Genomic DNA, 21,586 nt, shown 5'->3' on the forward strand with positions numbered 1-21,586 from the left:
GAGGTTTTTGCTATAGGGCATGTGTGCTTGCCAGAAAGACAGAGACACACAGGAAGTGAGAAGTCACCCCCCCCCGGGGGTGTGTGTGGCCACACTGCAATCCCTTCTCCATTCTCCTCTCGGGATCTTAGGCACGCACGCACTTGTGCCTGGTATGAGTTTAAGTCACTGGGTCTGGGACTCGAACTGCAGTCAGCTACATGGGAGTCCAGCAATATAGTCATTATGCCAACTGCTGGTCCCCCTCAGGCAAATTTTAATCCACAAAATAGGCAAGTAACAAACAACCAAGGCAAGTATTCAAGAAGGGACACAGTGGGTCCATACTACGAAATTCAGAGGATGTGAGAAATCAAGTCTAGCACAGTTACACCCCTGAATGATGGAAAATGTATAGATAACACCAGCAGCAACTATGAACTCCAGGGCAGCCACCACTTCCTAGGCACGAACTCTGTAACAGGCAGAGGCCACTGGAGCGTCCCCTTTAATTCTCATTGACGATGCCTAAATTAGATAGTATTTTTTTGGGTGGAGAAAACAAAACATGACGATGCCTAAATTAGATAATATTTTTTTTTGGGTGGAGAAAACAAAACAGAAGTCTTGAATAGGCTGAACTATCTGTCCAGAGACAAACTCCTAGTTAGTGAAGGAAGAGGATTTGAAGCTCAAGCTCCAACACTGCCCTCTCAGTCTTTTTACTCACTCTTCCAGGGGACAATAAAGGGGGCAGGAGGGAATCAGCAGTTAGCGTAATGGATATGTCACTGGACTCCCACGAAGTCGACTGCGGTTCACGTCCCGGACCTGGTGGCTTAAAACTCACGCTGGGCGCATGTGCGTGCGTGCCCAAGATCCCGAGAGGAGAATGGAGGCGAAGGGACTGTGTGATTTCTTGCTTTCTGTCTCTCTGTCTCTCTCTGTCTGGTGAGTGCATGCGCCCTATAGCGAAAACCTCTCCAAATCAATCAATCAATCAATCAATCAATCAATCAATAAATAAATAAATAAATAAATAAATAAAGGGGGCAGGAGGGTGATGTGTGTGTTGAGTGGAGGTAGGTGCAGAGGGGGAGTTGGGATGAGCCTATGAGCATGAGTGAAGAAATGGGTGGGCTGAACCGGATGGGACGACAGAACTGCTTTGTTTGGAGAAGTCTTGTACGGGATATCAGGTATTTTTAACTATGAAGTGGACCTTGAGATGGCTTTTCTTTAAATTGTGCTTTGAAGCTATTATTAGAGGCGTTGACACTTGTGCTGAAGTTCAGAAACAAACCCTGGGCAAAATGCCACCGCTCTGTATGTTTCTCACTCTCCTCCATCTGCTGTGTTCTCTGGGGCTGGGCTGGCCGGAAAAACATGGGCATTTGACTCCAGCCAAACAATGTTCGCAGTGGACGCTGTCAACTCCAGGAACCCCATGGAGGCCATCGACGTGGTGACCTCAGGGATGCTAAGACTACTCAAGTGCCCTGTCAGTGCAGCAAAAAGCCCTGTGTCTCTCCAGTACTAAACGATGCCATGGACAGGAGGTTATGTTTCTCAAATACTCACAGTTTTTCCAGAAGAATCTTGTATTGTTCATCTCCTTTGCCCCCTTCTACTTCTTGGTCCAGCTTTGTGATTAACTCATTCTCAAACTGAAAGCAGAGTCAGAAATTCACAGGAGAACACCACATCCTTAGACACCCGGCTAGTCTTTCTGATTTCCCTCTAGGTTGACCCAGTGCACAAAGGCCTTGTCAAAACACTCCGCAGTGTAATGTTACTTGTCCTTTGCTTTGCATTTGCAGAAAAGAAAAAGTATCCAAAACATTCTTTTGTTACAACTAGGCATATAAAAATATACCTTGTGATTCTATTTCAATTTTAGTTTTGGTTCTTGTCTCAGTCTTGGCAATATGATTGTTTTTGTAGAGCTCCATAGCTGCAAAATTTTCTTATCTATATTAGTACTCTTTTTAGATAAGAAAACGGAAGCACAGAAAAGACGTATCAGGAAAATGAAGTTCTCAAAGCTAGAGAGTAATAGATTAGACCCAAATCCATTACATTGCTCCCTTGGCTGGACTACAGTAGACAGGTTTTTTCCCCCCCTCAATTCACTCGTTATCCTCTCAGCTGTCCTGTAGCAGACATGATTAAAATGCATGAACTCAACTTTTAATTACCCAGAGATGGAATTTTTGCTTTGGAAAAGACATGCAGCAAAAAGATCTCTTCCAGGCTCTGGGCTGGAATATCTAATTATATTCCTAATTGCTTTACATAATGAAATATAAAATGAATTTTTAGATAAGCTTTTTAACATTTGAATTATTCAGGCTATCACTTCTTTAGATAGAAAGAAAACAAGTAAAAGTGAACTAGATATACATTAATAGGATTATAGGGTCTGTGACTCCTTACCATATGGAAATTGCCAGTTCCACTTAAATTGAACTCACACTGCATCATATCAAAGAAAATAGGGATAGTGGCTTTACGGAGTTCTACTTCGGGTGTCAGAGTGACCTCCAGAATGGGACCCACCATGGATGGAATAAATTTGATTTTGTGGGGACCTGAAATGTAAGCGAATGAGCATATTAAAAAGGCATTTCCCTATAAGTAAAGTGTTACGATCTTCCTCCACGGGGCTCATAAGAAAAGAAAAAGCTTATATGGGTGAATCAACTCAGTTCAGAAGCGAGTGATTACATACTGTACTCTAATAATACTTATTTGCTATAAGAAGAGACAGTTGATTGTCAACGTCCTAGATGGTAGAGGGTGTGAAACCCACAAGTCAACTTTCACTTCCAGAAAGACAAATCAACCTCAAGGTTATCTGAATTGAAATGAAAAAGGATTCATCGTGGCATGCTAGTTACACGGAGTGACGTGCTATCTAAGAGGGCAGACACTCACCCAGGTTATACCACATGTCCCGGATCCGAAAGCCGATCTCCTTTCTCATGTCCCCGTATCTAGGAAGGAGATCATAAACCGAGAGAAGGATTTGCAGTGGAAATGAGTTGCGTATAACACAACAGTGAAGGGAATAAAAATGGCCTGTGTCCCGGGGGTCACATTTAAGGCAGGTCACTGGAAGAGATGAAGTCAATACCAAGCAAGTCCCCGAGGAGGACAGGGGGACTCTAATGGCAGGAGGAACCGAATGCAGAGGCTGCAGATAATGGAGCAGAGGAGACCCACAAACTTACTGAAGGGAGAAGAGTAACACTGGTTGCTGGGAAACAAACAAAATAACCAAATGAGTTGTAATCAGTACTAAGGAAAAGGAAGATGAGTATGACTTCAACAGAACAGCTAACAAGAGGGCTGACTATAAGTACTCGTTTTGGGGTAACAGACATCCACACTTTGTGTTCTTCAAAGCCACATGGGGGGGCAGCAGGTGGGTTGGTGGTTGTGGTGCTAGACTCCCATGGCTGACTGTAGTTCGAATCCTAGACCCGAGGGCCTGCTCTCTCTCTTTCTCTCTCTCTCTCTCTGTCACTTTCTGGTGAGCACACATGTCCTATAGCAAACTTGAAAAAAAAAAAAGTGATAAAAACAAATAATTAGGAAAGAAAAGTAACACATTGGAAAGCTCTAGGCCATGCATTCTCAATGGGAGAGTTTTGCCCATAAAGGAGTAAAACTCGATCCTTGCAGGAGGGAAAAAGAAAGCTCTCTGCTTTTATACATAAGCACAGAGATACACACAGTACATCAATAGTGTATCTGTAGTCTTTCTCAGAAGGTGTGATTAGAGACACAACGTATAAAAAAATCCTCCTATCACAGTTGGTAATGAGAAAAAAGAGCAGAGAACATTTGTCTAGACAGTGATTGTTGGAAGGAGTTGAATCAGAATCACCCAGAAATCTCCTAAAGAATCCTTACACGAGATGCCACCTTATACCACATACCACACCAGAAACTGGGGGATTGAAATATTAGAAATGGGATGGATCGAAAGATACTGATACTGTGAGCAAACATCCCCAGGGAACGCTAATGCAGGCTCCCAATCTACCTACACCCAGGGCTTCACCTGTGCTACTCATGGAACTATTGCCCAGAACATTTTTTCAAATTCTACCTTGGGAAATGCCTTCAGAAGCCAGCATTAAAAATGCACTTAGGGGCCAGCAGATGGTGGAATGGTTATGTTGCTGTACTGCCAAATAGTTGACCGCAGTTCGAGTTCCAGACCTGGTAGGTGTGTGTGTGCATTCCTAAAATCCCAAGAGGACAATGGAGGAGAAGGGATTGCGGCATGGCCATCCCACTTAAGGAGTGATTTCTCACTTTCTGTCTCTGTCTCTCTGGTGAGCACATGTAGCCTATAGCAAAAACCTCTCTTTAAAAAAAGCATCATTTAGGGGCCAACAGGTAGAATGGGAGTTAAGGCGCTGGACTCTCACGTGGCCAGCCATCGCCCCAGACCTGGCGGCTGACTTTCTCACTTTCCCTCTTTCTCTCTCTCTCTCACTCTCTGGTGAGCACATGTGCCTGACAGTAAATTTAACATAATAATAATACATACAAAATTAAATAATTTTAAAAAATTTACACTTAAACATTTCTTACTGGGGCCAACCCTGTAGCAATTTAGAGCAGTGCAAGGGGAGCCAGATTCCACATGGTCAACTACAGTTCAAGTCCTGGCCTCGCTTGAAAACATGCTAGCATATGTATATGCGGGCCTCAAATCCTGACAGGATGGGGAAATGGGATAGAAGGGATTGTGACACGATCACTCTCCACTGAGGGGTGCTTTCTCTCCTCCCCTGGCAAGTGCATGTGCCCTTTAGTAATCACTAAACTTTTTTCTTATTATCCCATTTCAAATATATACTGAGTCTGGGACCAGCAGTTAGCATAATGGCTCTGTCACTGGACTCCCATGTAGTCGGCTGCGGTTCGAGTCCCAGGCCCAGCGGCTTAAACTCACGCCGGGCGCATGTGTGTGCATGCCCAAGATCCTGGGAGAAGAATGGAGGAGAAGGGATTGTGGCGTGGCCATCCCCCATGGAGGGTGATTTCTCGCTTTCTGTCTCTCTGTCTCTCTCTGTCTGGCGAGTGCACGTGCCCTATAGCAAAAAAAAACCTCTCAAAAAAAATATATATACTGAGCCTGATTTTATTATTAATATAGGCAAGGCCTAGTATATAACAGACAACATTCCTATTGTTATTTATTAATATTATTAATATTTCCCCTATTTCCTATTATTTATTAATACTGCCATTTCTATTATTTATTAATACTACTGTTGGCGCTACTTCTAAAGATAGGAGGAAGCTTGGAAACCTTCATTCACATTTGTATACTCTCAATATACCTGGTTTTATTTTCTCAAGCTTTCTCTCTGCCCACATGCACACACACTTTTTTTTTTTACACAGGTTATATTCACAGACGTACTTTCTTTTGGCTTAAACCAGAATTATTAATACTGACTAGTCATTTTAGAGATCAGATTTGGCATCAACTAACTTCGCTTATGGTTGTTGAACCAACATCAAATCCATTCTTCTAGGGAGGCACACTACCACGTGGATACTCTAAAGAATGAGATCAAGGTATCTGCCTTAAACATCAGTCTCTCTCAATACCCATCCCTGGGGGAAATCTACAAAACAGGCTTTACTTTTATCCTGTAATGCACAGTCGCTCCATTTCAGTCTCTTAGCCACAAATCTCAGTATTTTACAGAGGAACCAGAAGTGGAGAAATGCCAAATAATTTGTGTAAAATTCCAGCTATCCCATCAGGTGGGACAGAACTAAAATGTCCAAGTCTTTAAATAACACATTTCTCAAGTTACTTTATATTTATTTATTAGTTATTATGCACACAATGAGAGAGACAGACCCTGGACACATGTGTGCTAGGTGTGCATGTGCCTGAGATCCTGACATGGGAGCTGGGATTTGAACCTTGGTTGGCTACATGGGATCCAGCTTTCTCTGCACAGCACTTAACTACTGTGCTAAGGGGCCAGACCATCCAATTATTTGAAGTATACAGTCTTTGAGTTTCCATGCTCTCAGTGAACTCTTGAGAGGAAAGCAATAGAAAGCCTCCCTAAAGCTCTCATCACTCTCACATGTAATCCCATTTTGAATTCAAAGCCAGGAATCTGGAGGGCATTTTTCAGTTATATGTGAGTCCAGGCTTCCCTGCGAAGTGACAGAGGCAGAGCAGCTAGTCTGTTCGGTGAAGCGTGAATGAGGAGGAGGCATGATGCCTGCAGTCTGCAGAAGCTGCCAGCAGATGGGCAGCTGTCCTTGGGCCAGGACGCCTGGCCAGCACAGGTGCTTCTCCAGGTCCAGGTGCAATAAAAACGACGGGATTACTGATGGGAAGATGAATGCACCAACAGGAGGTGAACCTGGGGGAACCTGAATCATCATTTTTTAATAATTATTTTAAGATCAGCCTCACAAACAACATGAGTAGCCTCTGCTGTGATACCAAAATGACTGCTCTGAATGGAAATGCAAGAATCGTCTCCCCAGTCTTAAACCACGTTTAGAAGGACACTTACTTTTTGACAATTTTGTTGCGCTTGGCTTGTGAGAAGGTTTCAAGCTGAAGAGACTCATGGGTGAGAAATGCTACCGCCAAATGGAAGTAATTGTTCCAGAGCTGCTCAAAATTAAATTGCATGTGGGCAAAAAGAAATGGAAAATAACATTAATGAGGATCATAATAAAACAGTGCCACATGGTAGAAAGTCACTAACCAGGGATTAATAAAAAAACAAAACGCGTAAGACTTTTTCTTTCTTGGGTTTTGATGACTCAGTCCTAAAAGTGTTGAGACTCAATATTAAGCTTCATAAACAATCCAAACTACTCTATTTGGGATAAAGAAAAACTGTTGCCAAGAAGTGTGTGGTTTTTTGAGGGGTCCTGGTTTGTCTGTTTTGCTACAGGGGTGCATGCACTTATGGAAGAGAGAGAGAAAGAAAGGGATTGAACAAAGAAAGAGAGAAAGAAAGTGAGAAATCACCCCCCAGGGGGCATGGCCACTTCACAGTCCCTTCTCCTCCCTCCTCCTCTTGGGATTTTGGGCAAGCAGACCCATTGTGATTCTCAAGCTGCAGGGTACAGAATCTGAGCCGCTGAATTAGGCCGCCTGGAGCCAGCTGCTTTAATTTCCACACCACCCCGCTGGCCCAGAGGGTGCCTTTTTTTATGGTAGGTAGTTTGGCACTCAATATGCATCAAAAGCCCTAATATTTTGCCAAATTTCTGAACTAGCGAATGCTTTTTAGGACTTTATCCGGATAAAATAACGAGGAATATTTTAAAATATTTAAACCAGGAAGGCCACCATGGTGCTATTTAACACAAGAGAAAGTGTAAACAATATAAATGTTCACAAGAAGAATTTGGTTCAATAAGTCATGAGCCAACTCAACAGAGGGTGTTCAGTCATTAAGAATATTACGAAAATGCTTAACATCATTGAAAAGATCGAAGATTCTGGAAAAGGTCCAGAAAGTATATCAACAGGTTATCAAAGTACCACGGACCTCAATTCCATTTTGGTATATGTACAGATACACACATTTGTATATGGATAATATATAAGGGGCCTTCAAAAGGTCATGGAAAATGCGTATTACAAAAAAACTGTGTATGAGTTTCAACAAATTTTTGTGCCAAAATAAACTCGTACTTTACTTTTACTTTCCCTGAACTTTCTGAAGTCTCCTCATATGTGTGTGTGCACATGTGTGTGTGTATACACACACATAAAATCTGCATATATGTATACTTAGTCTCTTCTACTGATGACTCCACTTTAAACGTGTCGCAGACACAAAGACAGTTGACACAGTAAAAGCACATCGCCAACAAAATGTACTCTGGAACACAGCTCCGTGAGCGCAAAGGCCTTATTTGCTCTCACCAGGGCCTAGAATAATACCTGGCACATGTCCTTTTTCTTAATGTTTTTTGGATGAATGATGAAAATGGAGCTTGTGGTCATATTTTGCAATTACTTTAGACTTCCAAAAAATGTACAAACTGTTCTTTAGAAACAAACCCATTTGTAGATCAAGAGTTGTCTGTGTATCGACTTGTAACCGTGAGTTTGTGTATTTGTCTTTATACACAAGGGATCAACACCAAAATGTGAACATCAGAAGGTAGGTAGGACTATCTGAACTTCCAGTTTTCTACTTTTTTACTTTACATGTCTTATTTTCTTTTACATGTATTATTTATTATTATTTTATTTTATCTATTTATTTTAATTTGATGGGGTGGGGGAGAGAGAGAGAGAACGAACTGCTAGGTCCAGGACTCGAACTGTGGCCAGCCATGTGGGAGTTCAGCGCCCTCAACCACCATGCCACCTACTGGCCCCATATGTTTTATTTTTTTTATATGTATTATTTTTAGGAAGAGAAAACATTTACATCATTGCGTTTGAAGAACAGTGTGACAGGAATGTGTGCTTTAGGACATGAGAAAGTATAAAAAAATTCTTTCATCTGAAAATGATAAAATCTGAGGTGATTATTTCCTAAATTGAAATTCGTTGTTATGGTTGAGAATTTCAAGGACTTCTAGGTGAAGCACATGCTTACCTGAAGTTCGAAGCTTGCCTGATCCATGAAGCATCTCGTGAGAACTTCAGCAAACTGATTTATAGCACGGAGAAAAACCCTGAGGGAGGAAAACATTGGATAAGAGGGGCGACCCCATGTCCTCTGAATTATCTTCCCATCTCTGCCATAAACGAAGCCAAATTGAGCCTGGACTTGGTGACCCAAGGTCTTTCAACCTATCAGTGTTCTTAGACGCCATCTACAGAGTGCAGTCACAGACAACACAAAGGTACAGTTTCTAGAACTGACTGGAAGAGCCACTCAGGGCTGTGGTGCAATTCAGCTGGTTGATGACAGAACTGAGACTTCAGGGTTCTTGAGTCTCAGGGCAGAGCAATTTGTTCTCTCTCATAACACTGCTCTTTTTTTAAATTTAAATGAACACATATAGGGGCTGGCAGGTAGTGTGGTGGTTCAGGTGCTGGATTAACAAATGGCCGACCATGGTTCGAGTTCCAGACCCGGCAGTTTGCTTTTTCACTTTTGCCTTCTCTCTCTCCTTCTGGCCAAATTAAAAAATAATAACAGCAAATAAAATTAAATAATACTATAAAAAATGATTGTCAGAGGATGCTCTACTCTCACCTGGGGTGATAGGAGAAGCATCTCCAATGGGGCATGGTCATACTTCCCCCATTCCTCCCTCCTGTAAGGATTTTGGGGACACACACATGTGCGTGCACCATAGCCTACATGTTTTTTAAGCTGCCAGGACTGAGACTTGAACCGGGGTCAGCTGGTTGGGATCTAGCACTGTTACAGGGCCAGTCCAAAGCTTCTCTTTTGAAGTCTAGGATTTCTGATCCAATTTTCCCTGTACTTATTGGGAAGGAGTCTTATCAGGAGGACCCTGCAGTTAGCAATAACATTTATGATGATGATTTGCTTTATTTAGCTTGTTAAAAGATTCTAAAGCTCTTCCAATACATAACGGTGCTTCAAAAAATTCATGGAAAATGGAATTCAAGTATGAGTTAGGGCTGGTCTGTAGCGCATTGGTTAGGTCCTGTGCATGGCAGGTGATTCTCACATGGCTCATCTTGGTTCAAATCCTGGCTTCAGTAGCTTGAAAAACAAGCTAGGCATGTGTGTGCCCCAAATATGTGGGATGGAGAAATGGAGGAAAAAAAATTATGGCATGACCATACCCCACTAAGGGTTCTTTCTCTTTCTCTCTTTGCCAAGAATAAAAAATATATATATATGTAGTATAAGTTTATTTTGGTGCAAAAAATTTTGAAATTCACACGTTTTCATAATATGCATTTCTTACAAAATTTTTGAAGACCTCTTGTATATTTGGTTCATTTCACCGCATTTCTTACGAACTTTGTGAAGACCTCTTGTATATTTGGTTCATTTCACTTGTATTCAACAAATATTTGTTGTGATCTAGCAATTGCAAGGCACTGGCTTAGGTGCTGTGCTGAGAAAGACAGCACCTGGTCTTCAGTAGTTTATAACCGGGGGGGGATTTATGATTTGTACATCTATCCATGATAGAACATGGAATATGAAAGAGTCTCAGTGATGGGATTTCAAAGGGGTATGAGAAGTCAGAGGAAGAAAAGATGCCGTTTAGGTCAGAAAGACTTCCTGTTGTAGGTGACGCTGAGAAGGATCTTACGGAATGGGAGTTGGTAGCCAGAGATTATGGGGAGGGCCCTGCAAGGAGGATGACACGTGAGCCAGAGCAGAGAACGTGATCAAGGACCGGGAGAGGCCGGATGGTTGAAGCACAGGCTGCATACATAGGAAATGAGCACAAAATTAGGTGTGAGTAGCAAAGTGACCCTAAAGTCAGGATGGAGGGGGCCACGTGGAGCTGCTGAAAGGTGCCGTGAGAGCTGATGTTGAGGACTAAGAGAGCGATGAAAACAGCCTAGGGAGGGGAGAGCAGAGCTGGAGCAATCGCAGTAGCCCAGAGGAGATGGAGCTCACAAGCACATCAAGGATCCTGAAATGGGAGGATCCTTATTTACAGATGATGAATGTGAGGGGAAGACATTTAACAGCGCTTAGAGAAATTCACACAGCGGACCCAAGTACTGAGTCAAATCCGTCAGGGCCGGCCCTGGGCTGTCTTACCTACTCTGTGTCATATTCATGACCATCCAATCTTTGGCATAGACATTTTTCCCAATGAGGTCCTTAAACATGATGAAAGTTTCCATGAGGAAGTCCTGCAGAAAACAAAGGAGACATGGTTGGGGAAAAATTGGGTTCCATTCTCAGCCTTTTATCTACCGTGTGGACAAGAAACACCACTACATGTGAGTCAGACCTTCTGAGTCCCAGGATAATGGCTTTTCTTTTCCCTAAGTCTTTCAGAGAAAACAAAGCCTTCTTCTATTTGGCTATGAAATGATTTCATTTTATCACTCTATGATCCTACAGGAAAAACAAGGACCAAAAACTCTCCACATTTTATAAATGGTAAAACTGAGGCTGAAAAAAAAAATCAAATGACTGGTCTAAGGGCATAGAAACTAGGAAGCAGAGAAGCTGGGATGATAACTCAGGGCTTCAGACCCCGGGTTTACAGTACTTATCTCTATCCTCATCTGCTACAAGTTGTCTAGCTATATCTCTTGTACCTAAAAATAAGTCATCCGCGTCTGTGAGAAAACAAGTACTTTCCATAGATCTAAGTTCAGTTCCTCTTCAGCACGGTTAGAACGGAACCAAAGTGTACGGTCATGATTCTTGTCCCAGGAACATTCTCACATGTAGCCTGGAAGAAGGCCCCTACTTGTGTCTTAAGAAGCAATGACAGCATGGCTCGTGATGACTGTAATAACTAATAATGTACATATACAGAGCACAGAATAGGAAGAACAGCTACTCCAGTCCATAAGGGAGCAAGAAGTAATTCAGAAATAAACTATCATACTAAAAACCAAAGCTACAAAGTTGGAAAAACATTTTTAGTAGTTACCTAAATTTAGACATTTTCCACTGGGATTCCTGAAATGAAAACCCATTCCAATTTCTCTGGCATTAACCTACACAGCTGACCTTATAAGTATACGGTACGGCAGTAAGACCATAGTCCTTGAGAGGCAGTAGGCCTGGGTTCTACTTCTAATGATACTTTTCAGACACTGGTCAAATAGATTAATTTCCTGTGTAGGAATAGGAATGATTCTTGCTAGAAATTCTGTGTTACCTTTGTATCATCCTTCTGGCTCAATGGTGAACCAGAGTTATCTGTCCTTGATTCTGAAATCATGGACATATTCTATGAGTTTACATTTTCATCCTATTTTTAAATTATATTTAATCGTTATACCTCTTTAACAGCATACAAAATGGTTTTTTCCCAGAATACAGTGCAACATTAGTCAAGTCAAAGATATAATCATTATCATCGATGAATTTTCATTTTTATGTCTGATAAATATTTTTTTCTTGATCCCATTTCTCCTATTCCCTATTACCTACCCCCTCATATATTTTAAGTGCTCCCCACAATTTACTAACCATTCTATTAACTTATTTCTATCAAATCAATGAGAAGTCGTGTTTGGGGTGGCTGGCAGGTAGCATGGTGGTTAAGGCACTGGATTCCCATCTAGTCAACTGTGATTTGAGTCCCAGACCTGATGCTTGCTTTCCCACTTTCCCTCTCTGTCTCTCTGGTGAGCACATGTGCCCTATAACAAATTAAAAAAAATAATAATGATAATAAATAAAATTAAATGAGTAATTCTTAAAAAAAAAAAAAAAGAAGAAGAAATTGGGGCCCAGCAAGCGGCGTGGTGGTTGAGGGCACTGGACTCCCACCTAGGCCACTGTGGTTTGAGTCCCAGACCTGGCAGTTTGCTTTCTCACTTTCTCTCTCACTCTTGCTCTGTCCCTCTCCGGTCAAATTAAAATAAATAAATAAAGTTAAAGTAGGATAATTAAAAAAAAATCAAGGTTTGTGAAGAAAGGATTAAATTTAGATGCCAGTTATCTTCTCTGACGCTGACTGTATATGCACTCTTGGTTATCTAAGTTAATGAGAGGGCACAATAAAGGCAACTCACATTGAACCCTAACACCTCATTTGATCTACCAGGTCCCAGTGATTTACTTGGAAGGCAGCACGTGTATGAGAGGGTGCTGGAAGGACAAAGGCCTAGCTGTGCACCGCAGCTCTGCCACTGAGGACTATGGGCTTCGGCAAGCTACCTAGTTTCTCCAGGCCTTAGTTCCCTTGTGGACATGATGATTCTCTTTAAATGAGATTGATATAGGTGGAAAAGCTCACCACTGTTCTAATAAACCAGAATTAGGCATACATTTTCCTTAACAATGGATCCAAATTGTCAGCTTGAATTTAGAACATCCCTATTCTACCCATTTGATACATTTGAAAAAGTCACTAAAACATTTTGTTAATTTTATCTCATAAAAATAAAGTGAGTAAACTCACATTTACCCTCAGAGTAGGTACTACCATGCAGATGAAGAAGCTGAGGTTTAGTGAGGAAAAACAGCTTGGCTAAGAGCTGACCTGTAGCCTGCTGGTTAAGTCAGCTGATTCCACGAGGTCCAAGTCCAGACCTGACAGTTTGTAAAGCATGCCAGGTGTGTGTGCATGCATGCCCCAAACCCCAAAGTGAGTGTGAGATGGAGAAAAAAAGGATTGCAGTGTGACCATGACCTATGGTGTGCATCCTCGTTTTTTCTCTGGAGAAAGAGCTGCATATCCTTTGGTGTATTCGCCATATATTATTGTATAATACAGGCAAAAGTAGAAAATGAGAGCGTAAGAAGACGGAATATGCACGAATGATGGGAAGTTATTCAGAGTGAAGACTAATGTGACATGGCATCAGTTTACTAACCTAACCCCATGTCCAGCCCATGCTCTACAAGACAAATAATATCTTCATGGACACCCTAAATAAAGTTCCTTGATTCCCTAACGGGAGTGCTCTGGGAGCTGTAGCCAGGAGCCTAACCTAGTCTGTGAGATGAATGTTTACTAGAAACTTAACAGCAACTAGGAGAACAATTTTCCTACTGGAAAGAAAGTGAAATATTCTCGATGGAATATAACTTAGATTGCAAGGGGCTGGTGGTTGCCCCTACAAAACAATGGTATCTCCCACATCTTAGAAGACTTGGCACAGCCCTGCCTTCTGAAATGCTTGCTGGGATATGAGCAACTACTGTCCTTTCAATTAATTGAGACACCACCTTCTTTTCAAAACAAAAAAGATCTCCCAAATATTTCTAAATAAGGATTCTCTTTAAACTCAAGAGACTCAGTGGGTATGTGATGACCTTTTGGGACATATACTCTACTCTTCTTCAAATCCTATCAAAGAGACAAAGAATCAACCCTTTCTTTTACATAATCACTGAGGATGATCCTGTTGCTTTAGAGGTGGGTTGGAATGATAATAAATAAAATTAAATGAGTAATTCTTAAAAAAAAAAAAAAAAAAAAAAAAGAAGAAGAAATTGGGGCCCAGCAAGCGGCGTGGTGGTTGAGGGCACTGGACTCCCACATGGTTGACCACCATTCGAGTCCCACACCCGGCGGCTTTCTTCTCACTCTTGCTCTGTCCCTCTCCGGTCAAATTAAAATAAATAAATAAAGTTAAAGTAGGATAATTAAAAAAAAATCAAGGTTTGTGAAGAAAGGATTAAATTTAGATGCCAGTTATCTTCTCTGACGCTGACTGTATATGCACTCTTGGTTATCTAAGTTAATGAGAGGGCACAATAAAGGCAACTCACATTGAACCCTAACACCTCATTTGATCTACCAGGTCCCAGTGATTTACTTGGAAGGCAGCACGTGTATGAGAGGGTGCTGGAAGGACAAAGGCCTAGCTGTGCACCGCAGCTCTGCCACTGAGGACTATGGGCTTCGGCAAGCTACCTAGTTTCTCCAGGCCTTAGTTCCCTTGTGGACATGATGATTCTCTTTAAATGAGATTGATATAGGTGGAAAAGCTCACCACTGTTCTAATAAACCAGAATTAGGCATACATTTTCCTTAACAATGGATCCAAATTGTCAGCTTGAATTTAGAACATCCCTATTCTACCCATTTGATACATTTGAAAAAGTCACTAAAACATTTTGTTAATTTTATCTCATAAAAATAAAGTGAGTAAACTCACATTTACCCTCAGAGTAGGTACTACCATGCAGATGAAGAAGCTGAGGTTTAGTGAGGAAAAACAGCTTGGCTAAGAGCTGACCTGTAGCCTGCTGGTTAAGTCAGCTGATTCCACGAGGTCCAAGTCCAGACCTGACAGTTTGTAAAGCATGCCAGGTGTGTGTGCATGCATGCCCCAAACCCCAAAGTGAGTGTGAGATGGAGAAAAAAAGGATTGCAGTGTGACCATGACCTATGGTGTGCATCCTCGTTTTTTCTCTGGAGAAAGAGCTGCATATCCTTTGGTGTATTCGCCATATATTATTGTATAATACAGGCAAAAGTAGAAAATGAGAGCGTAAGAAGACGGAATATGCACGAATGATGGGAAGTTATTCAGAGTGAAGACTAATGTGACATGGCATCAGTTTACTAACCTAACCCCATGTCCAGCCCATGCTCTACAAGACAAATAATATCTTCATGGACACCCTAAATAAAGTTCCTTGATTCCCTAACGGGAGTGCTCTGGGAGCTGTAGCCAGGAGCCTAACCTAGTCTGTGAGATGAATGTTTACTAGAAACTTAACAGCAACTAGGAGAACAATTTTCCTACTGGAAAGAAAGTGAAATATTCTCGATGGAATATAACTTAGATTGCAAGGGGCTGGTGGTTGCCCCTACAAAACAATGGTATCTCCCACATCTTAGAAGACTTGGCACAGCCCTGCCTTCTGAAATGCTTGCTGGGATATGAGCAACTACTGTCCTTTCAATTAATTGAGACACCACCTTCTTTTCAAAACAAAAAAGATCTCCCAAATATTTCTAAATAAGGATTCTCTTTAAACTCAAGAGACTCAGTGGGTATGTGATGACCTTTTGGGACATATACTCTACTCTTCTTCAAATCCTATCAAAGAGACAAAGAATCAACCCTTTCTTTTACATAATCACTGAGGATGATCCTGTTGCTTTAGAGGTGGGTTGGAAGAGAACCCTGACTTATGATGCTCAATTCTAATTATTCTTTACCAAGTATAAGAAATCTTCAGGTTACTAGGACCCAGTGAAGACAACTTACGATGATGTCCTGTCTGGTTTTGAAAGTGCTGATATAGTGGCTGGGGTGGCTGGGGCAGCCCTGCCTTCTGAAATGCTTGCTGGGATATGAGCAACTACTGTCCTTTCAATTAATTGAGACACCACCTTCTTTTCAAAACAAAAAAGATCTCCCAAATATTTCTAAATAAGGATTCTCTTTAAACTCAAGAGACTCAGTGGGTATGTGATGACCTTTTGGGACATATACTCTACTCTTCTTCAAATCCTATCAAAGAGACAAAGAATCAACCCTTTCTTTTACATAATCACTGAGGATGATCCTGTTGCTTTAGAGGTGGGTTGGAAGAGAACCCTGACTTATGATGCTCAATTCTAATTATTCTTTACCAAGTATAAGAAATCTTCAGGTTACTAGGACCCAGTGAAGACAACTTACGATGATGTCCTGTCTGGTTTTGAAAGTGCTGATATAGTGGCTGTAGTGGCTGTCCTCCATCTGCCGTAGGATGGCAATCATGCAAGCCACAAAACTCCCCTGCAAGAAAAAGGAGACAAATCCAAGACTCCTTCACCTACTAAGAAAACAAGATTTGTTTTTTCCTACCTGATGAGCCAGATAGGCCCACTACAAAACCAGAGGGATGCTGTATTTTAAAGGTTCAAAGGGCACATGCTCTGCCCTGGATCATGGGCACCTGCATACATGGTGTACCCAGTATACCCAGGGAGGTTTCCAGACTCAAACTCGGAACCCTTCCATGTGGGTCAGCCTCACAGAGTGTTCCATTTTCCTGCTGTACCACTGCCTAACCTCCTCTTAAGTAAGAATCACATTCTTTAAAATTTGTAACTCCCTTCCATTGACTTCTCCAATTTTGACTAAATTTCAATTTTCAATTGAAAAACTGAGGATTTTTAGTAAATGTTATTTGGAAAGTTAATAAACAATTTAGAAAAAAATTCTACTTTTATGCTATACTCACAAAATAAATTTCAGATAGAATGATAGGTGCAAAGTAAGAAAAATTAAATCATAAAGCAGCTAGAAGAAAATACAAATGATTACGTTCCTGTTTTTAGTTAAGTTGTTTAGAGATGGGAGATGGTTGATTAAATGAAGGTATCCTGTAGCTGGGTTGCCTTGGTCTAAACCCTAATTCAACCCCTAAAGCTGTGTAACCTTCAGCACAGTTCTTAATCTCCCTGTGCTTGTTTCGTCATTTGAAAAACGGGGCTAGTGACAGCACTACCTCCATATCTGGGGATTGTTGAGGGTCTAAATGAGAGTTAAAATGCCTAAAACGGTTTCTGGCACACACACAAAATTTCTAATCACTACTACTTTTATCACAACTACAATCGGACGTACTAATAGCAGTACTAATATTATTCATATTCTAAGGAAGGTAGGTCCAGAACTGAACATGCAGAGAGAGTTACAACTAAGGTACTTGTCAGAGGTAATGCTGAATATAGCTCCCCAAGCCCCTCATCCTCTGCTCACAAAGGCTCATATTTTCCTTGAATAAAGTATTAAACAAATACAAGGGGATTTCTGTAAGCTTGTGGGAAAACAGACTTAAAGTCCAAGATTAGGGCCCGCTCCATAGCTTAGATCTGGTTAAAGGGAGCCAGATCTCACACGGCCGACCTGGCAGTTAGAATCCCAGCCAGTAGCATGAAATCCCCAGTAACTCGAAAAATACGCTGAACACATGTGCATCCATGCTCAAAATCCCAAGAGGAAGGGGAGATGAAGGGAAAGGGATTATAGTAGAACCATGTTGCCCATTTGGGGGTGCCTTGTCCTTCTCTCTCTCTCTGGTGACTGCCTGTACCCTCTATAAATTTAAAAAGAAAAGCATCAGTTTATTTTGGTGCAAAATATGTTTGAAATCTATGCATAACTTTTTTTTTAAATACTATGTATTTTCTATAAACGTTTTGGTGACTCTTAGTATTTAAAGAATTTTAGGGCAAAAAAGTACCAAGTTATCTATCTACCTCAGGTGCTTGCCTGTCTTAGTTGGTCTCTATTTTAATGTATTACGCTTTTGTCTTCAGTACGCTTTTGTCTAACACTTCTCAAGGAAACTGGGGGCCAGCCAGCAGCATGGTGGTTAAGGTGGCTGGATTCCCACATGGCTGACTACACAGCTTGAGTCCCAGATCCAGCAGCTTGAAAAATGTGCCAGGTGCATGTGTTTGCATGCCCAAAATCCTGAAAGGAAAATGTGGGAGAAAGGATCATGGCATGACCATCCCCTTTGGGTAGTGTCCTTTCTTTCTCTCTCTTTCTTTCTCCCTCTCTCTCTCTAGTACACATTAGCCCCTAGCAAAAAATTAAAATATAAATAAAAGAACTGTATGTTTTTTATTTGAGACTACAGGTAATCCTCTTCACTTAGCCTCCCCTACCACCACACTAGATCATTTTCCCTCCATAGAGTCAATGTCAGAAAGGAGATCTAGAGCCAGGTAGAAGCACAGCAATAAAATGGGGTGCCCTGAAAGGTGACCCAATGGGAAGGTTCTGGGTTCACAACTGGAGACCTCCCTGAGGATACTGGTCATGAATATGCCCATGATCTGGGGCTGGATGAGGCTGAGGTAGATTATGGTGTCAAGATCCTGTTGGAGGTGCTGTCTCTGTATCTGCTTCTCTTGCTTACTCATTGAAGAAATAAATTAACTAAAAAAAAAAAAAAAAAAAAAAAAAAGAGATCTGCTTACAGTTATAACCAATAAACTATGATGTGAGGGGACCATATGAATTTGGTTTGGAGCCACTGGTCCCAAGCAGGCAGGGGATTGAGAAGCAGCAATGGCATGTAAGCCGCTAAAGACACTCACGATGTGCGGAGACTGTCGACTCATCCCGATCACTGTGCGGTTGATCCTTCTCAGCAGCCGTTCCATTATCACCTCCACATGCTTTCCCGTGGGGCCCTGAGGGTGACACACAAGATTTGACACTGTTCCTTCTGACTCAGTCTCACTTCCCTTAAGGGAATCTAGGATAGTAGAGTTTTCTCTTTACATCTCATTCTGACCTTCCCTACAAAGCAATCTCTTGTCCAAATGGGGAAAAGATGGCTTCATGGAATGATATATAACTTTACAAATGAATGTAGTTGAAAATAATCAGTTATAATATTTAAAAGATCAATGTGGGTATATGTAGAGAGCAGCAATCTGAAGAAACATGTGACCTTTAGATGCGTGCAGAAATGCGCTTACGTGAGCTACTCTAGTAATGGCTACTGAGAGCATTTACACACAAAACCCTGCTATCTGCCTGTTGTTATCGGTTATTTTCTTGTTGTTGTTGATACCCGATACTGCAGGGCAATATGAGGCTAAAGGAAGCTACACGTGTTTATTAGATTTTCCCCTAAAAATATCAGAAAAATTACATGGTGCCAGTCATTTTTACATTTTCAGACGATTTACATTCAAAAACAACTGGCTATGTGTCAAGTGGGAAATAAACTCTTGATAAAATTCATTAGGTCCCTGTCGTACACTGATCAAACTACCTGTCCCTGGATCCTGATCGGGAAGCCTTTTCAGCATTGTAAGCATATAATGTTAATCTGCTGATAAGGCTGTGGAGTGCATCCAAAGATGCGGCATTATCGGCCTGCTCTCTTGTTCTGGTCAACATTTTAAATGTTGTTGAATTTTAGGTATTCCATGTTGTTGAAGCTTGCTCTCGGGCTTCCTTAAACTAGTCAGATTTCCACGAAAGACAATCTCCCGATAAGCATGCCCTGACTAACACCTGCCAATCATTAGGGGTAAACACAGACTGAGTAGCATCTCTAACACCGCAGTTGTATATAGTGCCGCGGGACCATACTGCACACAAGCTGTTCTTAATTCTTTCAGAATTTTAAAGGATACTGGCTCATGCTGATGTTGATTTTGTTCTGAATGGTCAGGATCAGGAGTCTCCATAACAGGCCATAATTTAAATCCCAAAGTGTCCTCTCCTCTATTTGCCGCAAAAATAAAATGCAAAAAAGTGGGGGGAAAATGAAATACAAAGCCAGCTGTTTTTGGATATAAATCATCTAAAGATGTAAAAATGACTGGCGCCATGTAATTTCTCTAATCTTTTTAGAGCAAAATCTAATAAACACATGTAGCTTCCTTTAGCCTCATACTGCCCTGCAGTTTTGAGTATCAAGTATCAGCAACAACAACAAAAAATGACCAATAACAACAGACAAATAGCATTTTTCATATGTAAATGCTTTCAATAGTCATTTGCTAAAGTAGCTCACAAAAGCTTATTTCTACATGCTTCTAAAGATCACACATTTTTTTTTCAGATTGCCACTCTCTACAGGTATGCAGGAATAAACACCTCTTTAGTAACCCAGATTGCTCAGGTTCAACAAGACCTCACTCTGTCACAAACTCAACAAACAGTTTTGGGGATTCCTATGGTTTGGATAATGGTTTGTCTCCCAAAGTTCATGGTTTTAAAATTTGGTCTTCAGTGTAATGGCCTTGGGAAGTGGCGAGACATTTAAGAGTTGAAACCTAGTGGGCAGTGATTATTAGCTCATGGAGACACCACTTCCATGAATGGATTAATGATCTCTTGTGAGACCCAGTGAATTCTAGTTCTCAAGAGAACAGGCTGTTATAAAGGGAAGATGGGTACCCCCAGGTCTCTCTCCGCACATACCTGCCATCATCTCTGCTTCTGTGATGCCAGACCCAGTCTACAGACTTCCCAGTCATCAGAAACGTAAGCCAAATAAATCTCTATTGTTTTTAAATCACCCAGTCTCAGGTCTTTCCATTAGCAACACAATAACAGACTAAGACATCCACCATTAGCAGGAGGTACTCAGTTCTGATGTTGAGCAGATGAGGGTTGCCCAGGAACAATTAGGCACAGGGGTGGGAAGCAAAAGACAGAAATGCAACGTTCATTCATTCAGCTCCAAATTCTCAACATTCACCTTGACTTTTCGAAGCCTTTACCCATTCTTGCTTATTGATAGATATTTTGAAACTCTTGCTTCGTGCTTCAAATAACTAAAGCACTGCTCATGCAGTTTTTGCTTAACACTTTATTTATCATCATTTTACAAATACTTACCTGCCAAAGATTGCACATATTCAAAGTGTACAATGTGATGATTTGGTATCTGGATATACTGTGTACTGATTATTACAATCCCATTGACACTTCCATTACTGCCATTCTGTACATTAGGTTCGCAGAATTCATTCATCTCATATCTGAAAGTTTGTATCCTTCAACTAACATCTCCCCATTCTTCTCCTCCTCCTCCTCACAGCCGCCTTTAGTAACTACTGTTTGTCTTTCTTTTTCTGTGAGTTTGACTTTTTTAGATTCCACATATAAATGAGATCAATATTTTTCCATTGCTATATGTGTATTTATTTCTAAGGCTTTTCCCATAGGGTGTGCACTCACCAGAGAGAGATAGAGAAAGACAGAGAGAGGGAAAGTGAGAACTCACACCCGCCTTTGGGAGGATGGCCACGTTACAATCCCTTCTCCATTCTCCTCTTGGCATTTTGGGCATGTATGCACACATGTGCCCAATGTGATTTTCAAACTGCCAGGTCTGGATCTCAAACCACAGTCGGCCATGTGGGTACCCAGAGCCTTAAACACCACACCACCTGGTGGCCCCACTACACACACACACATACACACACACACACAAATAAATAAATATATTTAAATACCAAGTATTTTTAGTTCTTCTTCCCTCCCTTCTTACACCTTTCTCTTTCC

General features: G+C 41.3%; 1 protein-coding gene across 4 annotated transcripts in view; it reads right to left on the reverse strand.

Annotated features, from left to right (window-relative positions):
* Positions 1-21,586, reverse strand: part of DOCK5 (dedicator of cytokinesis 5) — a gene marked incomplete at its 3' end in the record, with an annotated part of 171,854 nt that overhangs the window by 47,257 nt on the left and 103,011 nt on the right. For all 4 annotated transcript variants that reach the window (XM_014589651.1, XM_027773738.1, XM_014589650.1 and 1 more), the window contains 8 exon segments: positions 1,561-1,646; positions 2,416-2,570; positions 2,917-2,975; positions 6,552-6,652; positions 8,610-8,688; positions 10,719-10,813; positions 16,235-16,333; positions 18,652-18,747. In XM_014589651.1, coding sequence (XP_014445137.1) covers positions 1,561-1,646; positions 2,416-2,570; positions 2,917-2,975; positions 6,552-6,652; positions 8,610-8,688; positions 10,719-10,813; positions 16,235-16,333; positions 18,652-18,747 — 770 coding nt within the window.

Source organism: Tupaia chinensis, unplaced genomic scaffold (genome assembly GCF_000334495.1).
Source record: "Tupaia chinensis unplaced genomic scaffold, TupChi_1.0 Scaffold000366_1, whole genome shotgun sequence".
NCBI classification, from domain to species: Eukaryota; Metazoa; Chordata; class Mammalia; order Scandentia; family Tupaiidae; genus Tupaia; species Tupaia belangeri.